This window comes from Astatotilapia calliptera, chromosome 11, assembly GCF_964374335.1.
Source record: "Astatotilapia calliptera chromosome 11, fAstCal68.1, whole genome shotgun sequence".
Lineage (NCBI taxonomy): Eukaryota > Metazoa > Chordata > Actinopteri > Cichliformes > Cichlidae > Astatotilapia > Astatotilapia calliptera.
This window is the reverse complement of record NC_137432.1, coordinates 22231304-22256591: the sequence shown is the minus strand read 5'-3', so window position 1 is coordinate 22256591 and position 25288 is coordinate 22231304. Positions and strand designations below refer to the sequence as shown.

Genomic DNA, 25288 nt, shown 5'->3' with positions numbered 1-25288 from the left:
ACAGTGCTTGGGGGTTGCCCAAGAACACTGAGCGGGTCCATGCTTCCATGCAGTTTATGCCAAATTGACCGTACTGTCTGAATGTCACAGTAGAAATCGAGCATGCATTGTTTAATCTCTTGTTGAATTCTAGTAAGCTCTTTTTCTTAGCTGACAGCAGTGGCACTTCATGCGGTCTTCTGCTACTGTAACCCATCTGCTTCAAGGTTTGATGTGTTCATACAGAGATGCTCTTCTGCATACCTTGGTTTGGTGTGCTCTGACTGCTGACAAAGACATTTAAGCCCAGAGAACTGCCACTCACTGGATATTTTCTCTTAGTCAATCCTCTGCAAATTCTCAAATGGTTGTTGGGAAAATCCCAGTAGATCAGTTATTTGTGAAATACTCAAACCAACACATCTGGGATCAATAGCCATGTCACATTAAAAGTCACCTAAGTCACTTTTCTTCCCCATTCTGTTTCAACTTCAGCATTCATCTTGACCATGTCTACATGCATTGATCTGCTGCCATGTGATTGGCTGATTAGATATTTGCTTTAACAAGCAGTTTAAGAGATGTACCTAATAAAGTAGCCAGTGCATGCGTGTCTTTGTGATGACAGAAAATTGGCATGCCACTGTACTTGTGGGGACCAACAGTGACTTATGGGGACAAAGTGCCCGTCTCCACGAATTTGAAGGCATTTTTGAGACTCAAAATGTGGTTTTATTGTCAGGGTTACATTTAGGTTTAGGGTTAGACATTCATTTTTGATGGTTAGGGTAAGCATTAAGTCAATTAGATGTCCTCACTAAGGTAGGTGTGTGTGTGTGTGTGTGTGTGTGTGTGTGTGTGTGTGTGTGTGTGTGTGTGTGTGTGTGTGTGTGTGTGTGTGTGTGTGTGTGTGTGTGTGTGTGTGTGTGTGTGTGTGTGTGTAAATATATGGTCTATAATTTGCAACCAGTGGAGTCAGGTTTCTTTTAAACCTACAGACTATGATGCTCTTACAGTCTGATTTTCGGGTTACCCCAGTCTGTACCTCAACACAGGGTAGAGATGTAAAGCATACTACAGTATATAAAATGCTAAGAGGCCGAGGAGTATTGTGCAGAGTGACTTAAATGTTTTGATAACACTGAGAATTAAACTGTCATGTAACCCTCATTCAGCTGAATCAGGTTTTATTAACTGGTTATCAAACCATCCTGGGAAATCAGAAGATAATAGAAATGTCTGCACAGACAGAGGTGTTGATGAAAGTTTTATTTTATATTAAATATATTACAATACTGAATGATAAAGAGGAAAAAATATGGGGATTTTTGCATCATCAGTCTGTACAGCATACAGGCAAATTAAAAAATAAAAAAAGACAACTGCAGTGTCTGAATTAGTACATATGGGGCTCTTTAGGGTTCCTGGAGCAGAGTGCTGATGATTCTGGTGTGATGGGAACGCATGGCTGAGACTGGGTGGTACACAAATACATTCAAGTCTCTGGCCAGACAGCTGCTCTGCAGGGATCGGTCAGTCCAGCTGTGTGCGGAGGCAGATATGTTTGGAGTAACACCTGTACAATCACACAAATCACTACTGCCTGCCAAATCACTACTGCCGTCCTCGATGGAGAATCCTGTAGAGTTTTGCCCAAGGCACCAGGACAAATGTCTCGCTGCTGCACAGTATTATGATGTTAGAAACATTTGTAAGGAGCTCAGAAATGATGCTCTCCCCAGCCTGGGGAAGCCCAGAAAGATCACTGGGCCGCTGGACACCGATAGTAAGACCAGAGGAACAAAAATAAAGAAAGTTCTGGTAGAAGGCAAATCATGAGCCCAGACAGCAACATGTGTCCAAACCTTACATCAGCACGTAGCATCGTATCAGCACATGCGTAAGGAACAACAGCTTCTATTGGCCCCAAAGGACAAAGGTGATGAAACGAAATGCTCTCCATCAAACTCATCAACCCATGTAATTACAATAATGCACTTAATTAATGTTTAAATAGCTGCTGTACATAATGCTGAGGGGGAAAAGGTGAACATTACAAAGGTACTTAATAAAAAAAAGATACTAGTAGCAATATTAATCCAATATTGTGAAGCTCATATTACCTATACAGTCCTAATGCATACATGAATTACAAATGTAAAAGTGCCCACACTGGAACAAAAGCTAACAACAGTAAAATGACAAACATGAGGCCTTGACACAACAGTTTCTCCACAGTGTAGAGCACTGACTGTACAAAGAACTTGTTGGTGAGCGGGATTTGCATCCAGAAAAAAAAAGAAACCACCTTAAATAATTACACTGGCACGACAGTTAGCTTCGAACCACCTGCCATGAGCTTTACAAGCAACTGTGGTACACAGACCCATTAAAAACAACAGGAAAAGGCAATAGGGGGGAAAGACTCATCCGGTGACATGCTCATTTCCTGTTATGACCTCATAAAGAGCCTACCGGCGAAATAATCTGATATAGATCTGTCATGCTGTTGGGTCTTCGTAAGCTCGAACAGCAAGCACTGTACAGCATAGTTAATCATTTACAAGGCTAAATATCTCAGTCGTCACAGCTAAATTCAAAATGCGCATTTCAGTCAATTTCCAGATGCTGGCTGAGGCGGGTCACCAGCCAGATGTTCAATTACTCACATTCAAGTGGCTGCCACTGGAAAAATGGGAGTGCAGCCGTCTCAAACACACAAACACCTTGTCACCATCATTGGGAAATTTTCAGGAAATTCCGTGAGTGACAAGCGGCACATCTATAACTACGCCAAACACATCTCGTCCGTTCGTTTCACTCGGGAACGGGACGTAAAACTAATAAAAATGTAGCTAAATTAATATCGATCGAGAACGGTCTTAGCGACGCTCTTATTAATGTGCCACAGTCAACATCGCTGGATGTCTGTGTGTGTGTCTCACAGAGATGCATGAAAATAGTGGCTAAGGTAAAAAATAAACACACATTCTGCTGTGGATGGAGAAGGCTATACAGGTCACAGTCACAGAGCGGGAGAAACCCAGACTGCAGGGTCTCTGAACTTATCTACAAATCAACAGGAAACAAAGAAATGCCTCTCTCTCTGTCTTTTTGTCTTTCAAAACAAAAGAAAACCCATACTCTTGTGTGTATTTTACTGTACATATTTACACACAAACCAAAGGGAGGAACAGCAGAGTGGGGTCCATGTTGCGGTGATACAATATGAGTTACCTTTAGTGGAGAGAAAGCATTAAGCCTACAGACGTTATAAAATCACAGCCCCATTTGCATGCTTTCCTTTCGGGTCAGACCGCTGTCCGTCTCGTCTTTTCGGTAGGAGGGAGTTGCCGATAAACACGGTCGTCTCATGCATACAGTGTTGGCGTTTCTACAGTAATTCACGTCAAAATGATCCGACGCAGATCCGGCGATGGCCTGGCTCCCACAGCTCCTTTCAGAGAGGAGCCTGTACAATTCAGATGGGATGATGCTGAAGTGAATACGACATGAGACAAGCTAAAGAGGGGTAAGGGTGGTGTGGGGGTTTTGGGTGGGGTTGTGTCGCGTTGGTGAAGCTTTAAGCAGACAGCAGGAACAGCTCAGTCTGAGCTCCAGCTGGTCTGGAGAGGATGTGGAGCTGGTGTCTCTGCCGGGACTCCACATCGTCACGTAGAGATCCACTGAATGAGGCTGTTTGGCAATACGGCCTCGCAGATGCTTGGTCACATTAACTCAAACTCAAACTCTGCCTGTTTCCTGTCCAGTGGGTGGGTGGGGCTCTCTCTTTTTCCTCTTTAGTCGCTTAGAGTCAATTTTGTATCATTTTTGTGTTTGTTCATTCATAGAAAAGGAGAGATGTGTAGTTCTTTATAGTCTTGTGTAGAGAGGGCAAGACAGCTGTTATATTGAGGTCTCCCACAACTGGAAATAGAAGAGAAGAAAGAGAAGCCTTTTAGCATCTCCCAAAGTTTACTGCTGGTCGGTCACATCACTTCCTTTTTCCACAGAGTTCAGGCTGGACTTACAGTTCTGCTGTTTTCCTTAAACCTTATGTCATTATAACGTGCCTCAGTAGTTTCATTTGCACACACAACCACCATTAAATGCAGAAATCCCTGTATTGTGTTTCTGATTGATACTTACCCTGGCACTCTGCCTGTTGGCTTTCCTCTGGTCATCGGGGAGAGGAGGCATAGGGTATGGGTACCTCCTGCTGGATGCAATAGATCCTGTGGAGGAGGTGGGAGACTTGGCAGGCGATAGCGTCCTGAGAAAAGAAATAAAGTGATCGTGATGTGACGTGATCATAAAGCTATTGCCCCCTTTTTTTTTTAGTTAGGGTAGGACTAAGATGTCCAAAGACACAGATACATAAATCAGGTTAGATCTGTGACTTTGGGCAACATCCTCCTTCAGCTGCTCCACCTATTCAGTTTTCACCTTCCTAAATAGCGAGTTTGCTCCTAGAAGCTGCTCACCAGAAAGCAAAGAGACAAAATTATAAAATAATCACTGCAAAAAATGTTTAGCTTTTAAGAGCAAACCCTGTGCATGATATGTATTTATTTACACAGCAGTAAACAGTTCCCGGCTGCAGTGTGGGCACAGTCATAGTTCCCTTCATGCTTCACCGTCTCACAGCATTTTCGGCAAGTGCCAACACACTCTTAGCTAGAAGCTGCAGAACAATAACTTTAGCCACTGTGGACAAAGCATGCTGCTAAAGGTAACTTCTGCTCTAAGCTTAGCTGGTGTGTTGTCTTGATGGGATAGCTCAATCTGCGGGAGCATGAAAAGGCGACTGGGACAGCGGGCCAGACCGGAGCTGGGTAAAAAAAAAACAAAAGACCAAGAGTCAGAGGAAGAGGTCCAGTCCAGTGAAACAGCAGCAGAAAGCCTGCAGCGTGTGCAGCGGCTTCTATACATCACTGCACCGTGGTGACTGAATGGTCCTGGGTTGGCCAAAATGATGGAAAGACCAGAGCAATTTGACGGCAGGTTGCAGAAGTTATTTTTTTCTCCTCGCATGAAGGAACTTTGAAGTGTTTAAACCTTTAACGTGTCTCTTCTGTAAAACAGTGGCATCTGATCAGCTTCATATTCATTCTGTAGCTTACTGTTGGTCTATTTCCTTTTCTAAGTCTTTTTACAGAGGATTCAATATTCAGTTTGCAGTTAAAAGTTCTGCAACCTGCTGCTCCATGTCTCTTCATTTTTTGGGCTGTTTCTACTCTAGGTAAGAAGAGGGAGAGGGTTAGAAATGTGCGCCTGGACAGTGAAGGTCTATAGATTCCAGTGTTGGTTTGCTGTTTACTGATGTTTGGGGTTTTTTAGCGAGCTTCAGCTTGTGTTTCTAACCATCTATAGACCTTGAGCACGATCAGAGATTTTGCCACAACAGCGCAATGATGATGTCAGAGCGGCACCCGAAATATCTGGCTCTGCGGTGACATCACACTGACGCGACGGCTCGTGAGGTCACTGTGAGCGAGGCGGAGGGCCGAACAACACAAAACACTTACTGACGGAACAACATTGAACATGCAGAGGTAACAAGAGACTGAGAGGGAGGGAGGAGAGCAAAGAAGGGAATAAGGAGAAATTAGGAATAAAAATGACTGGATTATAGTTTTACACTAGCACAGACAGTAATAGCCATCTTTGTTTTTGCATCAATACAATAAAGCAGGAAAATAAAAGTCTGCAACTTAAAAATTCAGCACTTGAGTTGTAAGAAAAAAAGTAAAGTTTAAAAATGTCTCTTTATCATCCTTATTTATGCACAAGTGGCAACCTTTTCTCAGTTGCAACATGCCATTCTCTGAGATATAGCTTTGAATTGTCTCCAGAAAGGAAAAAAAGACCAGATTGGCACTAAGCCTTCCTTTCCAAACCACAAATCAAACCAAAAAGTGAGGGAGTTTTTAGACAAGCGTGTGGGGTATACAGGACGTGGTCCGAGGTAATACCTAAGGTAAGGTCCTTGAGTGTTTCTATTCACATCTTCTACCCATTTAGTTACATCATAAAACTCTGTTTTGAGGCGAGGGGTTAAATACCTGTGGGAGGGTTGAGGGGGAGGGAAGTTAAAGGGACACAACACAAGGTGAGGGGGAGAAGAGAGAAAAGAAAGGAAGAAAAAAGAAACGGACAGAAATTTCTCCAGAAATAAGCGAGTGTGAGGGAGTGAGGTAAGGGGAAGGGAGAGAGGAAGAGGAAATATTTTAGGAAAGCAGAGCAGAGCAAAGATATTCTGAACAAGATGCAATTGAGGAAAAAATGGTGAGAAGATGGCAGACAGACCTGTGTGTGGTTTCAGATGAAAACGGCACTATGAAAATCACAAACACCTGTGTCGCGTGTTACAGGCTCGGTTGCATGTTGGTCTCATCATTCCAAGCAGCTATAGCTTCTTTGCCACTCCGGCAGTCTCATGCTTATATCGAGAACATGTGCACTACACACTACTCCTTATGCCAAGACCTTCAGACGCACAAACCGACCGACATACGAGGCTGGGAGGCAGCTGATGCACACAGCTCACTGTGCATTCACAGTCAACAGGCAGGTATGCACATATCTTATTTGTTCACAGGCTGTAGGTAAAGTCTAAAAGATTTAAAGCTTCGGCCTCAAAAGCCAAACAGAAGCTTAGAGTTCACGTTGATAGAGCAGGTCAATGTGAACAATGCAAAACGAGATACAATTACATTTTTCTGTCTGATACAAACAGAAGCATCGTTTCATTTTCTTTACAGAAATTATTTAATGACAAGAATATCAAACTTTATCATTTATTTGTTGACTGTCAACAAATCTAATAAAAAGACCAAAACCAACAATAAACTGATTGAGCATACGTGTTCTACCCTCTCTGTCTCCATTTAACTGTGGCCAAAGATGAAAAGCCACAAATAAAAAAAAGTCATAATAATTAATTGTTGCCCACACAATACTGAAACTGCACACTGCTGTTACAATAAACACAAGCACTGCAGTTAAGTCTCTTCCTGCTAATGTTATGATTTCTACAAACACAGAGTAATGGTCTGAAGCATTCAGGTGTGTTTTAATACACAAATAATACAATCTTCCCAAGACCGGACGTCTCAGTAAGTTCTCCCCGAGCTCAGACAGTGTAATTCTCAAAGAAACTGCTTAAAACTCAAGAGCTACATCTCAGACTCAACAGGCATCAGTTAGCTTGTTATTTGTTAAAGTTCATGACAGCACAAATGAAAAAAGACTGAACTTGTTTGGCTAGTTTGGAAGAGTTACCAGTACAAAGCCTTGTTTTTGAAGAAAAACAAGTTGGCAACATGGCTTAGGTTTGCAGAGTTGCATCTTATCAACAACAACATTCCTTCAATTGTGTCCTTTGGACAGATAAGACCAAAGTGGAGATGTTTGGCCATAATGCACAGCACCTTATTTGGAGAAAACCAAACACCGCATATCAGCACAAACACCTCATACCAACTGGCAAGCATGGTGGTGGAGGGGTTATGATTTGGGCCAAGCAGAGCTTGATCCAGGCCAAGCTTTAGCTGTTAGATAGATGACTCGAGAAAGCTTTGGTACAGAAGAGTGCATGGTTGACCTCTTCTGTACCAAAGCTTTCTTGAGTCATCTGTCCAACAGCTAAAGCTTGGCCTGGGTCATGCAACAGGACAATGATCCCAAGCCTGCAGCGTGTGCAGTGGCAAAGCTGTGAGAGAGACAGACAGATGTGCATAGAGTCCTGCAAAAACTTTTTTTTCATATGACTGTATATGTGCATATGAACATGCAGACTCTGTGGGTCATTGGTAGTCACATCACATGGCAGTAAACAGTTGACTTGGAGAGCAAAGGAGGGAATGCAGCACAGAAATGTAATCTTGAAACTATCAACTACCTTCTGATATTGCTTTGGATTTCATTACCTTTATAAAATCGTATCTGCATTCATAAACAGTGACCGGTGCACGGTCTTGGCACAGACACCTGCTGGCCTAAACTGTCATCCTCAGAGTCTGGCTGTCTGGCCAAGACTAAAGGGTTCCCAATGTGACTGCCAGTGTTGTAAATATAACTATTCAGTAATCCACAGGTGAAAATACTGATCTAAATTTGCTCCTTTTCCCTAAAAACTGTTGGTTTTGGTCTTTTTGTGAGATTTACTAAAATAAAGAATGAAAATTATAAAGATAATGTCAGCTTGATTCTTTAATAGATCCTGATACATTAGTGTTTTTTACTACGGTGTCTCTCTATCTGCAAGTAGAGCGTTCACTGACATCACAACTTAATCAGTTTCCCAAATATTACTTACTCTGTGGAGTTCGAGCGAGCACGGAACTTCTTTCCTTTCAGTTTCTTACGATTACCGCTCAGGTTTCCTGAAGACAAACAAAACAGAAGTGCACATATAGATTCACATGCTAAGTATTTAATGGGATGATAATGAAAAAGCAGGCCTGTATGAGAAGGGCTACAATTGGTTTGTTAGTTGTGGTTTGAATTTAGCCTAAAGATCAGAACGTGAGTTAGATTCTTTCACTGTTTCCTGTCCTGAACAAACACATTCATTTTCTTTCATCCTGAGAAACAAAAAAAAGCACCGCTTACCTTGCCACGAGTTGCTTCTTGGTCGCCCATTTTCACAGATGTCAGTGATGTGTTTGGCATCTGGAATTCTCTCACTCCACGAGTGGGACAGGCCATTAGATCTAGGTCACATGAGAGAAGGAAAAAAAAAAAAAGTTCAGTAACGTCTTCCTAAGATGCCGCAAGTCTGCTGCAAATGAGGCTAAAATGAGGCTGAGGTAAATGAATCAGAAGATGAAGATGCCATGTCATCATTATGAGCCATGAAAACATTTCATGACAGATGAATATGACATGAGATGAAAGCACTTGATGCAAAACTGCCAAAATGCTCACAGGTTTCTGCATTTTGGTCATTTCCAGAAAAAGGTAAGACACCTAATGAAAGCACGAAAACATATTGAGCTCATCTACACCGGTGATGCACACGCACACACTTGCCAGTAAATGACTGAGTGATGGTGAGATAGCACACCTGAAGGCAAACAGTGAGCGGTTCTGAGAAATGGATGGGATGGAGGGAGTGAAGGACGGGGTGCAAATCTGCAGGTGCGACAGGCAGGCTGACCTCTTCTTGGAGCTGCAGCCCGAGTTTGTGCTTACACCCGGAGGCATGTCGCTGTAAAATGAATCTGCATCCCCAGGTTTTGTGACATAGTCACCTGGAGGCATTTGCCTGGAAGTACAGAAGAATTCATTTAGATGCTGCAGAGATGAACACCATGACAGGAAACAGCCACCTGCATATATTTTAATTAAAAGCTTTTTATAGTCCATTTATGATCTGTGCCACATTTTGTTTTCTTCTACTCTGGTGACTGCTTTGCATTTTTCATGATGTAATTAGTTGTTCAGTTATTGCGCTAAGCTTGCACTAAGAGCCCCCATTTACATTTCTCCCTATTTTTGTTCTAGCTCAGTCCAGTTGGCTAACATCATTATACTCTCATGTCTAAAAAAAGGGAAAAATGTTTTTTTTAATACATATATATACATACACATATATATATACATACACACACATATATACATACATATACACATATATATATACATACACACACATATATACATACATATATACATATATATATATGTATATATGTATATGTATATATATGGTGGCTGACTAAATACTTTTTTGCCCCACTGTATGTTTTCTCTATTTTCTATAATAAAAACACTCATAAGCATTTCAAAGACTTTTACTGGCAATATAAATATGCAAAGAGTGTTTTGGCTACTTCTTGCTTTTTACTTTAAGAAGTGGTACAAAAAACCCAAATGTAAAAGATTTCTGACCTCATTAATAATTGGCTTGTTGAAGGTAATTTTCAAAACAACTTTTCGTGACCTGATATTCGTCACTTTCTTACAACCTTTTCTTGCCAACGATGAAAATAGGTCATACAAATAAATAAAGGATGTCCATAAAATGTATATAAAAGGAAGAAGGACGTTTGTGGAGTGGCCGTTTGGTTTCTTCTATCGAGGAGACAGACCCCAGCGGGGTTTATTTCTTGCCAGTTGTTTTAGAATTGTAAAAATCAATGAAACAACTTCACCAACCCATCTTTACAAAGCTGAAGAAGTCAATCTGCCTTCTTTTCCAAGCTCTTAAGAGTAAAATGTATCCATTTATAAATGTTACAAATTATGCTAAAAAAGTGAATTACAAGTCTGTTGATTTAAAACTTTGTTATTGTAAATCACCTGCTGGAGCCACATGCAGTACGATCGGGGCCCACCACAGACTCATGGCCCTCATAATGCATATTTTTACATTTGATATTTAGTTTTCCTTTTGATTATATAACTTCATGTAGATGACATTTAAATGCAAGACGATTACTTGTAGCAGATTAGAAAACATTTTTGGTCATTTTTGTTATTATGCAGGGCGGGGATATTTCAGATTTCCTCAGGGTCTCGCTGCAGATTTGTATTTAAGATCTTGCTCCGGGTTTTGGATCATTTGAGCACAAAGAAACAACTGAGTATTAACTACAGGTTTTGTGGTCTTTGCAAAAAAACAAAACAAAACAAGGAAAGAAAAAGTTACTGAGAGAACAATAACACACTCAAACAAGCTGCAGCTCTGTCATGCACTTTAGAGTCACGCTTTAAATAACAGAGTAAGAAAAAGATGTTAAAGTGTGCAAACCGGCAGAATCTCCGGTGAACCTCAGACTCGATGTAGCATTTCTGCTTGTAGCTCCTGTAAAGAAAACAGCAATCTTATAACAATCCAGAAAGTTCATACTTTTATTTATTATTATTTCCACTCATCACTCATCATCAGACATGCACAAACTATGTGTAGACTCACTTGTAGCACCAGGCTGTTACAGCCAGTATTAGGGCGAGGAAGAGGATAGAGCCCGCAATAGCCCCGATGATGATGTTAGTGCTGTTGATACCTGAGACAGAGGAAGAGAGTAGAGTGGGAAGCCAAATGTGTATTAACTGAGATGTGTGTGTCTCTTGTATCTGGAACAATGCAGACACATGGGGATACACAAACCACAAAACAGTGCAGCAGAGCACAAAAACACAGAACATTTAGCAAGAAAAGTTCATCAGGAAGACACGGGAGAAAAAAAACACCAAAACCTCAGTCACCCTCCAACACTACTCTGAGGGGGAACCTACAAGCGCTTCCCATTCAGGGTAACAATAAAAACTGCTTGCTTCTCAATTGAATGAGGGCTGTAATTATCTAACTGTGATGGGACTGAAGTTGGAGTGAGACAAGACGAGGAGGAGCGGGAAATGACATCAAAGACAAGACAAACACAATGAAAAAGGAACCTAAATCTGACCTCAAATCACTCCGTCAAAGACATCGGCCTGTCGACAAAGAATGAGTGTGAAAATAATGACAAACAAAAAGAATGACATGCAAGGTTCAGTGAATACAAATGCAGCAGGTTTAATGAGCAGACGTGAGCCCCCAAAAATAACAAAAATTAAAAGACAATTGAAAAGCAACAAAAAGGATGACATATCTGTGGTGAAGTGGAAGGACAATGAAGAAAGAAATGAAACGGGTGTAGCAGGTTGGGAAGAGGGGTGGGGTTTTTACAGAGGGACAAGTGTGCAGAGCAGCCCTGAAATATGACTGGAGGGAAAATGTGATGTAGAGACAGAGGCAGGAACAAGTGGAACAGGTGCAGAGGGCAGATAAAATGTCTACCTGAAACTGAGGCTGTGGTTTTGGCCACAGGAAACATGAAGCTACAATCCTCTCCTGTCCAGCCCTGGTTACACACACACTTCAGCTCATTGCTGCACACCTGCAGGATGAAAATGTAACATAATTAGATATTTGTCGAAGTCTGTTATGGGCACTTTATGGGTCAAAATTCAAGTTGGTCTGATTGCAACCACAAAATATGGTGACTCAAGTCTTTATGTTTTCAAGTTATTTCAAGTCCACAATCAGGCATCAAAACATTAAAATAAAAAGAAAACCCCGACAGCAGCTAAATAGATACTTCCCAAATACTATAAGTGGGAAACACTTATATTATATTATATTATATTATATTATATTATATTATATTATATTATATTATATTATATTATATTATATTATATTATATTATATTATATTATATTATATGATTGGATCAATTCTAGGCGTTGGTGTATGAGTTCGCTGTTGGCGTGTACCCCATTTCCAGAGCAAATGGCCTTGTCAGTCGTCCCTGGGCAGGTGCTGAAGTTGAACTGCTGGATGGGGAGACATTTGTGGTTGAAGCAGATGCTGTCTGTGCCGCAGGCTGTCCCGTCCTCGACGTATCCCAGGTCTATATCTCCGTCGATCACCACGTGAGCACCACTGAAGAGCAAACAAGACTGAGTGACTTGAAAGGCTATGTTGGCTTGCAGTAAACGTGGCGTGATGTGCAGGCTGCTGTTTCTTAGTTCATCTGTGATGTTTAGAAGAATGTAGTTTTCCTGGCTCGGTGGGTCTCTAACAATCAATGAAGGATTTACTTGATGCTAGAGTTATGTGCTTTGTAAACAACTGAGAGAGCAACAAGCGAGGAGATTTTTTTAAGAGCGTTCCTCCTTCAGTGCTGCACAAACAATAGTATTCCATAGACTAAACACAGATCACAAATGATCATTATAGACTGTTTTAGGTGTTTTCTTTTTTGTTCCTTTGGCTACCTGCAGTCCAAAGAGGCACTGTGTTGGGCTACAGAGAATGAAGTCAGCCCTCCCTGCAGCTCTCCCAGTCGTGGAGCAGGAGAGATGTTGGAGCACAGCAGATAGCCACAGTGAACATCCCTGAACACAAAAGGTGCAAACACATATCAGCAGGAGAGGAAAGTAACCCAGAGCTCCACAGGAGGCACAGACGACTGGCTTACTGCTTGTTACACTGGATCCACGTGTCCTTGTCTTTTCCACAGTTGCCTTTTTCTGTCCCTTCAATGTTAAGCTTCTCGTAGCAGAACTTGTCAGCTGCTGTTGCCTCTGAGGGAAACACAAGCAATTTTAAGGAGAATAATACGAGGGTGTTTTCTGTGCAGCTCCTCTAGATCTCCTTGCGTTGGAATGCACATGAGAGAAAACACCTACTTTCTCCCCAAATGAACTTGCACTGTCTGTCTTTGGTTTTGCACCTTCCACTGAAGCAGCGACCCTACAGGCAAACAAGGTGATTCTTAACAAAGTGCATGCCAATCAGCTGAGAGGTTTTTAAACATTTTAATGCAAGATCACATAAAACTCATCAAGATCTTACTTGGTCTTTTTCACATGTGTAACCATCCATCTTGTGCACATTTGGTGGACACTGCAAAAAATAGAGAAAGCCTCAAAAATACAGTGATGCAAATCTAAGTATGAGCAGATGTTTAGGAGGAAAAATCCGTGCTCACCTGGCTGGAATTGCCCAAGCAGATTTCTGGGATGTCACAGTCATTCACCGCATCTCTGCACACAATTCCCCTGAACTCCATCTGTATCAGCACACAAGACAAATTAAATCGGAAAAGGTTTTGTGTTTCATTCCACGTCCGGCAGAAAAAAACAAAAAGTCAAACGTTTTTTGCCATCATAAAGTAAAGTGTGTGACAAGTCTGCCCATTCACAGCTAAAACACACCCCATCAATGTTAACTATGTCCATATCTTTTCTTGTAGGATTTAATGGTCCTAAATAGTTTCCGTTTCAGTTTCAGTAGCGGAGGAGTGCCTGAAAGTGGCATAATCCCCGGAGACCACGGCTATTTTTTCAGTGCTTCCAATGTAGGAAAAAGGATATCTAGTTCAACACTTCCTGTTTTGTCAGTCATTGTTAGATTTTACACAGATACATTTTTGAAAAGCTGATTTAAAACTAAATCCCCATCAGATCGTAGCTAATAGTATTTCAGCTTCTGCTCTCCACATGGACTGTTTGTCTGCATGCAACCAAACCCTGCTTGAATGTGACTAAACCAAAAATCCACCATACTCTGCAGCTCCATATCTGTTTATAAAGATCAGTATATTTAGATAAAAACCACTTAAAACCTGCTACTGTCCGGTTTAGTACCTGGCAGTTATTGCAGCAGAGTCCATTGCTACAAACAGAGCCCTGAGTCAGGGTGCAGTTCTTGCAGCAGTTCTCTCCTTCTTTTGCACATTCCTGAAAGGAAGAAAAACTTTTCTCAACACAGTTTATTCTTTGCCTTAATTTCTCCAATGACTTTACTTCACTGCTTCAGATGTTAACCCTTTTTCTTTGATTGTTTATTTTGCTGTAACTCATCTCTTTGACCTTGGATGATCATAAAGGTTAAGCCTTCAGTATATATATCTGTGTATTTTTCATTCATCCGCGGATGTTTAACTCACCGCTGGGTTTCCGCAGTCACACTCCTCTCCTGGCTCCACAAAGCCATTGCCGCATTCTGGAGGGTCTAACAGCTGAGTGAATAAAGAGCTAAATTAATATATACACTCACCAGCCACTTCATTGGGTATAGCTGTTCACCTGCTTGTTGATACAAATATCTAATCAGCCATTCACATGGCTGAAGCTCACTACATTTAGGCATGTAGACATGGTCTGGAAGACCTGCTGAAATTTAACCCGAGCATTAGAATAAAGGCGATTCCAGCAACTTTAAACGTGGCATGGAGCTTTAACAGCTCCCAATCTACTGGCATTTTCCTGCACAACCATCTCTGGGGTTTACAGACAATGGTCAAAAAAAGACAAAATCTCCAGTGAACAGCAGGACAAAAATTCCTTGTTTGATGTCAGAGGTCAATGATCAGACTGCTTCCAGCTGACAGGAAGGGAACAGTAACTCAAATAACTACTTGTTACAACCAAGGTATGCAAAAGAGCATCTCTGATTACTTCATTCAGCAGGAAAACACACCATATCACAGAGCTGAATGTAATGGAACGGGCGATTCACATCATGGATGTGCAGCTGATTAAATCTGCAGCATCTGAGTTATGCTATCATTTGAATGGAGCAAAATCTCTGAGGAATGTTTCCAGGATGTCACGAAGAAGCAGATCTGAAGGCAAAGGAGGGTCCACCCTGATACTAGCAAGGCATACCTAATGAACTTTCCAGTAAATATAGATTATATACGTATGTAGCATTTGGTTGAAAGTATGATGTACCTTCAGAGGTTTGTTGAACAGGCAGGCTCCTCCACCGCTGTTCAAGAAGTTATAGTACTCCTCCACATTGCAGTCAGAGAATTTCTTGGGCAGGTAAAAACTGTTCAAAACAACAAGAACGCATCGGGCTGTTAACGCGGACACAAAATAAACCACGTGTGCAGATTTTACTGTGTGCGTGAGAGGGTTTCCTCCCTGCCAACACCAAAGAACAAAAGACTGAAAAAACACAGTTTTAAGCACCTTAACCCGTTCAGTCTTTGTATCGTGCATTTACTTAATTACAATTTAGTTTTACACAATTTTACAGTTACTAGTGTGAACTGTTTTTTTATTAATATACTTAAAATTGCTTCTTTTTTACCAAACATAAAACACACTTTAAATATTAGAGGTTTTACGGCAGGTTCACTATACTCACAGTTCAGAGGAGATCCTTATAATAACATGGAGACAGACATTTAGCACAACTGACTCTGTGAACATCGTACGGAGATATGAGCGGGCTGTAAATGGATTCTAAGATGTGCCGTTTTTACGTTGTCCTGGAAAACAAGCCTAATATTATCGATGAGTCATTTTTAAGCCGGCATTGCATTATCATTTGACACTGAAGCCCCAAAAGAACAAAAAGAATATCTGACTAATTTTTTTAATGAGTTGCTCAGAATAGAAATCAAGCTCTGCTGAGAGTGTCATCAGCTCTTTAATTCTCACTGTGATTGCTTCAATTCATTTATAATTAAAGGCTAAAGTCCAGCTGGATGGCACATCCATCCGGACTTCAGTGTCCAATCTCAGCGGAGCTTGAAAATGCCTGGCCAGGCTGATGCTTTTAATGGCATTATCCCAACAGTGAGCAGCACTTAAATATTATTATGTTCTTCTGCACTGTTAGTCTTAATCCTGATTATTCTGCAGGAAAAGGTTAGAGTGGCTCATCAGGCCTGCCAAACCAGACAATGCAATAATGAGAGAGTCGAGGGTGGGAGAGGCTTTGGCTGATGTTTCATGTGTAATTTGACTAAATGAAGCCATCACCAATGATGACGATGGTTATATAAAGAGGAGGTAATGGATGAAGTACACTACAATATTTCTGCAAGTTTTGGGAATTAATAAGGTTTATTGCTGTCCCGGCTCTTATACGGGATTTGTTCTTGAAATCTTGTAGCTTTCATTCCCTTTTAAACATCAAAATGAGGTGAAGCAAAGAAGAAACATGCTTGTGTGATTCCCCAGTTGGTACCACATGGAATAACACTATTATTCACTCTTTATTTCACAGCATGCACACAATATGATCAAAATATGTATTATATTTTTAAAATAGAAATAAAAAGACCACTATAAAAACCAAACTATTTCGCTAGCAACCTTCTTCCTTCCTTCGCTCCGTTACAGTCAGCTTATAACACCTGGTGGTTATTAGGACGCTCATCAGCAGCTTAGCCATTTCTCAATTTCTTAATCTCTGCATTAAAATTGTGAAGTGGGATTTGAGTCTTTGTCGTGCCTGTCTATTCTTGGTACTGTGCGTTTTAGGCTATCTGGCCTCATTAAATTAAAAAATATTAAAGGCTTTAAGGTTGCTCCCTTTGAAATACATATTTTGACCCGGTTTGCTGATGGCAACACCCATTCTCACAGGAGAAGGAAGGAAATAAAAATAGAAAAACCTACAGAATTTAACTGCTACCAAATCCTAACTTAACCTTAATGGAAAATGTGTTTTTTTTTTAAGAAACTTCAGTTTATACAAGGTGTAGTTAGGATTTAAGATCTTAAGAAAAGCTACTGTATACACTGCATAGGAGCACACATACCCACAGATGGGTGACATATTAAAGGAAAAACCTGAGCTTTGCTGGCACAGCTTTGGGAGCCTTTGGCCCCTTAAAGAAATGTGTCAAATATTGCAAACCTACATGAAGTTGCTCTGACTGATCCTATAAAAAGGCAGAGGCCACTTCCAGGATGAAAACTGTACAAATATCACTGAATGATTTAATGAGTGTGAAAATGATGTGAATCATTTTGCTGTCTTCGCAAACACCTGTGAGAGACTTGAGTGTTGGACAGCGCTGATTAAAACATCTAACGAGGAAGTCTTTTCATTACTTATCTTGTTTTTCTCTTTCCTTTAATTTGTGTCCCGTCTGTATTTTAACACAAATCCACTCAGACACGCACTCGCGCAACACACAAGCAAACAGAGGAGCTACATCCTGTGAAAAAACTAGTTAAAGGTAGTCAGGTGAAGAAAATCAGACATGCAGGTGCTGAGGGATTAAAAATAAACTTCAGAGGCCGCTCATTGAATACAATCGTCTGAAACACCACTGACTCGATTTTAGGGAAATTGCTTGGGTCTGTTCACAGGTGACAGGTTTAAATAAGCACAAAGTCACCTGTCCTCTGTCATGTGACCTTGTGACAATAGAGGAGGTTTATTAAGGTAAGCCAATAGAGCAGGATCTCAGTGTTTGGGAAGTGTACTTGTTGTGTTGTTACAGGAGAATGAGACAAATATTGACCCAAGATGAGAATGACATTGCAGACTGTATCAACTGGATAACGATGAACAAAAATCAGTAATGAGAAGTTTTAATTTTTAAACAGCAGGGTGGAGAAGAAGCCTCTCGGCAATCGGGAAAAACAAATCAATGACATTTATCAGCTATTCAGTCAGTAACATTGCCCAAAAACTGAAAAATACACACTAAGTATGTGATATTTTACAAAGTGATCATGAAAAATACAGCCAGTGTATTACAAACAGGACATCAAGCTGTATTTGTTCATATCATCTAGGTAAAATGAGAAGCTGGGGCCACAGTGGCTGTAGTGCCCTTGGATGACAAAGGGAAAGGTTGTGATGACTGACAACCTCCCTCTGACGCAGCCATTTGGTTCAAAACCAGCACAAGCAACGCTCACAAGCTTCAGCTCACCTGCTGTCCCATTCGGGATGGGGGGGGGGGGGGGGGGGGGGGAATTGTAAGAAGTATATAAGAAGAGAGGTACACGCACACAGACAGACAACACACACACAGATCACACACAGACACTCACAGTGGCATGATGCCAAGCAGGCCTGTGCAGTCCACAAAAATATTTTAATCATCTATTTTCTTATCTAAGCAAATAAGACATTACAGAAGGCCTTTATGCAGAGAAATGCTCAATGTTATATAACAAGAAGATAGCAACTGGAAATTAAACCTGGACTGTCCCCTAGTGGTGAATTATAAAGGTACAAGAACACAGCAGTGAATGACATACATGTAATTTAAATGGATAAATAGATTGATATTTGAGATTTAATTGGTTTTAAATACATAAGAGACACACATGTAAACTTTATGTTTACATATTAAAACACATAGCTTTGACAAGGCAGGATGACACTTATTGATAACTGCAGTTATAGCGATATTTAAGTAAATATTCATACAGGGAAGGGAACGAAAGCAACTTATAGTCTGGGTAACATTGCATCCAACTCCATGCTGTGTCAGAATTTGTTAAAATGCTTTGATGAGACTGAATCATCGGCATCTGTGAGAGTTGACAAGAATTCAGCTGTGAGATGAGATCAGGAAATGCACTTTGAAAAGGAACTTACCCAATGTCATCCATGATACAGCCGGCCCAGCGATCATCACACTTGCATTCACCTGGAAAAATACATTTGTGATATCATCAAAATTGAGTTTTAAGAAGAATGTGTGTTTTTATTATTGTTAGGGGGGAAATTTGACAATATTTACAAAAACAAGTGCAATTCATATGTAGTGTACAGATGTGTAAAATACTGGACACAGTAATAATAAAATTAGGGAGGTTTGGAAAAGAAAAACATAAAAGCACATAATGTTGGAGAAGGAAAATGAAAAGACAAAAAAATGCGGGTATTTACATGTGTTTTTTACACATATTTTACTAGTTAACCTCATATTGCAGGAGACGGTTAAAGTTAGATGCCTTTGCATGTGTGTAAATGCATAAATATATAGAAAAGTCCAGAAAAGAAAACTTAAAAACACAAAGCAAACAAGCAAAAAAATATTGTTCTGTGACGTAAGTATAGAAAAAATAAAGATATTAATTATTATAGATAGTATAGTTAATTATTCTATTAGGTTGTAACACATGCCCAGCCATTCATTCCTCCTCTCCTTTTCTGGGGTGCATTTACAAGATATATGAGAATGGAGATGATGAAACCTCAACAAAAAACAAAACAAAAAACAAAAATAACAAATAATAATCAGTGTTAAATCTCATGAAGAGCGTGAGAGAAGACAGAAGGGATCATTAAGATTTAACGGTTTACCGTTAAGGATCCTCTTCTTGTCCGAGAAGATGCCGATGTTCTGTCCAAGAGACTGTGCGAGGGTAATGGCCATCTCATTAGTTTTCCCATACTGAAGAAAAAATGCAGAGGAAGAGAGAATGAAGTGAATCAATGAAAAAAAGACCAAGAATCTTTGATTTATTGTAGGAAATCTTGTTGTAAAGCAGAAAAAACAGTAATTAATTTAAATGAAAGAAAATTGAAATTATATGAATCCGATGGTACTTTTCTTTTTCTCATAATTCCGTTGATTTTTACAAGATCTCCAACACCACTGGCTAAAATACAGCTCCAAACCATGACAGAGCCTCCACCGTGTTTTATAGATGGCTGTAGACACTCACTGTTGTACCTCTCGCCTGACCCCTACTGAACATATTGGATTGAAAATTAAAAATTGGATAGGTGACTCCATTAGTTGGACCCATGTGCCTAAAGACACCATTTAAAATTAGTTCTTCGCTAAGTTGTTTGTTATGTGTAGACACAACTATGATTCATCCCGTTATTAATGCTTGAATGATTCATAGCTCAGTGTTTAGGGACTCAACAACAAACAAGCAAACAAACAAAAAAGTATTCGTCTGAAAGTGGGCGAAAAAGCAGCCAATGTCCAAAGAAAACCCTGAAGAAGTATTGCTCAAGACCACGTTAAAAATGGCAAAATATAGAAATGAGGGTTGGTTCAAGACTTTTGCACAGCACTGTATCCCTCATTTAATCACAGAAAACAGTCGGTGTTGGTGGTGATCAATGTAAACTGACCACTGTGATTGAACTCCACGTTGTCTGCATCATTTAACTTTAAAATTATTTAATTTTCACTCACCTCATTGACGCCCCCTCCTTTGGTGAGAGAGCAAACTCCGCCCATATAGGAAGCTCCACCCCAGCTGCTATGAAAGCGAGACCCTCTGATGAAAGAAAAGGGTGTTTTATCAAAAGATGCTGAGTGTATAAGGGGAAAAAAAACATTTTATTTTCCTAACTGGCATACTCACGAGAAGAGGTGAACAGAGTCACATTTCTCTTTGATGAAGTCTTTCCTGTACTTCATGAACTCCTTCAGGGTCACCATGGGGTCATCGTCAATGTTAAATTTGTTGTCAGCTGACCAGGTTTCCATTGCAACGAGCACAATTCGGGTATTAAGTTGTTCCCTGAAAATCTGTGGAAAAAGCAAACTTGATATCAGGAAAAATGTCAAGAAGGTTTAAATACTTGTGTAACAGAAAGTGGCAAAAATATTCGGTTTGATGTGTCATGAGCATCGGCATCTCCAGCTGTTCAATACGACAGTGATCAAATGCTCAGTATGATCCTGCCACCAGACAGCTGCGGCACATCATAAGAAACCAGACAGACAGTAAACAAAGGTAACCGTCTGAAGGACACAGTGGGAGCAAACTCTGCTGTAAATAATAATGTTTGCTTTCATAAGACGCAAATCTGCAGGTGCCTCGGGCCAGACAAACACCGGAGGAGAGCAAAGTGTCTGCATTCAAAATAAATGCTAATGGTTTGTCAGTGCAGGGATGGAGGGGTCAGTGTGCATGATTTAATCCCATTGTGGCCCCTACAAACTCAAACTATCTGCCTCTGCTGGTGCATCTGTGTGGAGAGTTCACTGCTGCCAAAAGTGCAGAAGAAACAATACCCACAGACACTAAACCTGCTCCAGATCATTGTTGCGTTATTTCTTTTCCAGCTCTTATTCCAACATTTCTTCCAGGTGTATGCTATAGTGTTTAGCATAGATGAAAGAAATCAATGCGTGCCTCCTAAATAAAGCCTGCTTCATATGATCTTCTTCAAGGGCACAACAAAAAGCATGACCTTTCTCCAGCTTCACCAGCCTCTCAGCTTACAGACGTGACCCTGTCCCAGCTCAGATTTCAGTAATACAACACACAGACGTGGCTACAAATAATCAAACACTTAAAATCTGCCTCTGAGCTGTCGGGATGCCACCACTGCTTTTGACATCCAGTCATCTGAAAACCTCATAACTGGGCGGTTAATGGCTGCTCGCGGCATATTATGGGCCAGGAAAGGCTTTAAATGGGGAGAGTGAGGTTGGTTAAATGAGAAATCAGTGCAGCGTGCGCTCGACTCCAGTACCTGGGAGTGCTTGTGGCAAGCTTTCCAAGAAGCGGATCGATACAGTTCTTACCATGTCAGCGATATTGACCACTGTCTTAGCGTTGTTGTTCGTATGCCCGACGGAAAGCCGGTGCTTCTTATACTGTAGAAAGAAAAAAAAACAAAGAAAGAGAGACAAGAAGGATAAATTAATATAAATGGGTTTCATAATCTGGAACAAATTTACTTTAAGCCATTTTAATGCATGGAAGAAGCCTGTGTCTGCACATTGGATTCAGTCTTAATGTTGCTTTTATGATATAAAAACAAAGTCAATTCCATTCCAGTGGATCTTAGTTGATCAGAATGTTTTTTCATGCTCAGTAAAGGCAGCGTTTGAAGTGCATGCTCTTACTTTGTTTACAGCCTTGACTCTCAGCCCAACCAGCTTCCTGTAGACTCTGAGCTATTTAAAAGATGTTTTTCTTTTAACAAAACCCAAGAAACCACACAACAAACAATGGAATGAGTCTAATTTCATACATGTCTTAAATCCAAAGCCTGACATGCTTCAACTATTTCTTCCTGTTTCAGTATTCATCAATCCATCTTCTTCTTGTCCAATTCAGGGTCATATGGGTGGGTGAGCCATCATGCAAACGCCACACGGAACATCTTTATCCCGCTAGCAGATTCAAACCCATGGCCTTTCTTGTTGTGATGTGACAGTGGTAACCACAGGACCACCGTGCAACCCCCTGTTTGACTATTGTTTACTGGAAATGGTAACACCAAGATTTACGTGAATATCTATCTATGTGGATGACCACATGAATCTTTCTGCAAAATTAATTTACAAGAACAAGTGTATATGAGTCCAAACTTTTCCATCTTAGCTGTATTTTACATCTTTGAAGCATAAAATGTAAAATGAATTATTACGACTCTTAATATTGACAGAATTGTTTGGATACGCAGTCCTGTGAAAAACTAAGTACACCCTTTCTGCCTTCATAGGAATTAAGATGATAAGTAGCAGCCAGGTACTGATACTCAAATGGAATTTAATAATTGATCATCACCAAGTGTGAGCACCTCTATAAAAAGCAGACGTTTTGGCACTTTGCTGGTCTGAGGCATTCATGGTGTGTGTCAAAACAATGCCACAATCTTCCCAGGAGTGGACGACGCAGCAAATTGAACCAGAAGAGCAGATTTTCTAATGCTCGAAGAAATTTAAATCTACAGCCTCAGTTAGCATGTTAAATGTCAAAGATGACTGAACTTGGTGTGTTTGGAAGGGTTCCCAGGAGAAAGCCTCTCCTTTCTAAAAACAACATGGCAGCACGGCTAAGGTTTGAAAAGCTGAATCTCCTTTAGAGAGACGAGACCAAAGCGGAGATGTCTGGCTGTCATTACGGCGCCACATTTGGAGAAAACCAAGCAGCGCATCAGCAAAAAAGCACCTCATACCAACTGTGAAACACGGTGGTGAAAGGGTGATGATTTTGGGTGTTTTGCAGTAACGGCGCCTTGGCAACTTACAGTCATTGAGTTGACCATGGACTCCTCTTTATACCAAAATACTCTAAAGTCAAGTGTGAACCTAGACTTTAATCCCAAACCCATGAAATGCTGTCATATGACTTCAAGAGAGTTAGGCATAAAGGGACGTCTGCAAACTTCAATGAACTGCAACAATATTGCAAACAAAACTGTTTTTAGTAAATAAATACAGTCTCTGTGTAGTATTTTGTGTTGCTGTGCACCTGAGGTTGAAATTAAATAATTTTAAACCTGATAAGCACCAACTGAGTTTTATTATGACCTTCTAAGTAAGTCCGTAGAATTGAAAAGGGATGTGCACTCTTTCTACTATGACTGTTTGTGATGCGACAGTCAGACAGTCGTGATAAAAAGTGACGCTTCACACCTGCATCACTTCAATCTAGAGAGATTTGTGGTCAGTGGGCCAGCATAACACGATTTCTGGCTTCAGGTCACATTCATGTCTATTTTTTGTAGTCTCTAATAAGCTTACCATTAAATGGTCATTGATCACCATCAGCTCGATGTATTTGGTCTCATCTTCTACACTTCGTGACAAACGTGGAGCCTGAAAAGAGACGACAGTTTTATCATATTAATGGGAGGCAGACGCCATCTTTTTCTAAATAAAAAAATTAAAGAGAATTTCAAAAGAGTACAGTAAAAACAAAGGTCAACTCGAGGCTCAAAGAAAAATAAATGACAAATCAAAGAGCATCAGCTTAGCAAAAGCCAAACCAGGTTTGTCTGTGAGCCCAAATCAAAGTAAATATGAGCGCAGCTTTCAGGGCTGAGAGACAGACAGCTGCAGACACCTGACTATGTCTGAGAAAAGGCGAGGAGGGAAGCAGCCTCTACTTATAAGATAAATATTTCATGAAACCGAAGAAGACGAGAAGAGGAGAAGAGCGGGCTGGAGAGCTGTTGAGTGGGAGGAACGCTTGGAAACAGCGCACTCTTTATGAATTAACATAAAACATATTGACGGAAAGCAGTGTAATCAAGACAACAGCCTTGGTAGCATAATTAGCTCTCTGTCTTACACTCATGCAGGCATGCACAAAATATAAGCATCTGCACGCCTCCGCTGCTATTGGTGATCATTTTCCTCTGCCATCTGAGCAGCTGTGGTTCAGGTGGTAGAGGACTGTCCGGGGCCGGCGCTTCCTTCCCCGGTTACTATACTGCCTAAATATCCTTGGGCACACTGACTTCAAGCAGCTCTCAATGGCAGTCAAGCTGCCACCATTAGTGTGTGAGTGTGTAAGTGTGTGTGCGTGGATGGGAGACAGATTTTAAAGCACTTTGTAGCACCCTTCTAAGGTGAAAAGACCCTGCATAAGTGCAGACCGCTTTACCATTTAGTAGACTCATACCTGTCTCTTTTTCCTCCTGTGCACAACTTTTGACCCTGGAAATGGAGGGCTGGGAAAAGGTGGTTCTGGTAGAGCGCCTTATAAACAGACGGACACACATTCAGTATGTAAGATTAATTAAAGCACATCAGAAGCCTGGTCAGTACATGAACCATCAGCTTACCACCAAGGAGATCGTTAATTGCCTCTTCACCAGCAGATTTGTAGATCATGTGAATGCGAATATCCCCCTAAAACACACATGCACAGAAAAAATAATTATCCAGTTAATCAGCGAGACAGATCAGAGCCGAGTGACTTTTCAGTTTCAGGGCACAGACCGATTTATCTGCTTGAGAGAGAAGTGACGTCAAAGAGAATGGATAGAGCTTCTTGGTAAGTTGTAGTACCTTACTAAAATATTAATACCAATATTATAAGTTGATAAGAACAAAGGATATTAATCAGCTCTGTTCATTTAAAGCAAACTCAGCAAAGAAAAATGAATTCCGGTTTAGCTGTATTAATGACCTGTATGTGGTGATTACACATAGACACACCCTAGTGTGGTTTCATGAATTCTTATGCCTTACTTTATTTTATTTGTAGTTTGTTTGTTTGTTTATCATTTTATCTACCCTTTATTTGCTTCATTTTTTTTTATCATCCGCGTGGTTAAGTTTTTTGTTTCCACGTAAAACTTTAAGAATCACAGACATAAACGAAT

General features: G+C 40.6%; 1 protein-coding gene across 2 annotated transcripts in view; it reads right to left on the bottom strand.

Moving 5' to 3' along the window:
• Nucleotides 1–3807: 3807 nt before the first annotated feature.
• Nucleotides 3808–25288, bottom strand: part of adam22 (ADAM metallopeptidase domain 22) — a 72910-nt gene continuing 51429 nt past the window's right edge. The window contains exons 7-31 of one of the 2 annotated variants that reach the window (XM_026184039.2): nt 24746–24812; nt 24583–24659; nt 23700–23774; nt 21750–21821; nt 20578–20744; nt 20406–20490; nt 19556–19646; nt 18845–18896; nt 15217–15316; nt 14430–14501; nt 14128–14220; nt 13470–13550; nt 13334–13384; nt 13168–13231; nt 12957–13062; nt 12754–12873; nt 12250–12418; nt 11771–11870; nt 10904–10994; nt 10739–10792; nt 9050–9250; nt 8596–8696; nt 8300–8366; nt 4129–4252; nt 3808–3906 (exon numbers count right to left, since the gene is read on the bottom strand). In XM_026184039.2, coding sequence (XP_026039824.2) covers nt 3886–3906; nt 4129–4252; nt 8300–8366; nt 8596–8696; nt 9050–9250; nt 10739–10792; nt 10904–10994; nt 11771–11870; nt 12250–12418; nt 12754–12873; nt 12957–13062; nt 13168–13231; nt 13334–13384; nt 13470–13550; nt 14128–14220; nt 14430–14501; nt 15217–15316; nt 18845–18896; nt 19556–19646; nt 20406–20490; nt 20578–20744; nt 21750–21821; nt 23700–23774; nt 24583–24659; nt 24746–24812 — 2301 coding nt within the window. In that variant the 3' untranslated portion in view covers nt 3808–3885. The remainder of the gene's footprint in view (nt 3907–4128; nt 4253–8299; nt 8367–8595; nt 8697–9049; nt 9251–10738; nt 10793–10903; nt 10995–11770; nt 11871–12249; nt 12419–12753; nt 12874–12956; nt 13063–13167; nt 13232–13333; nt 13385–13469; nt 13551–14127; nt 14221–14429; nt 14502–15216; nt 15317–18844; nt 18897–19555; nt 19647–20405; nt 20491–20577; nt 20745–21749; nt 21822–23699; nt 23775–24582; nt 24660–24745; nt 24813–25288) is intronic. The other variant, XM_026184040.2, reaches the window with a different exon arrangement.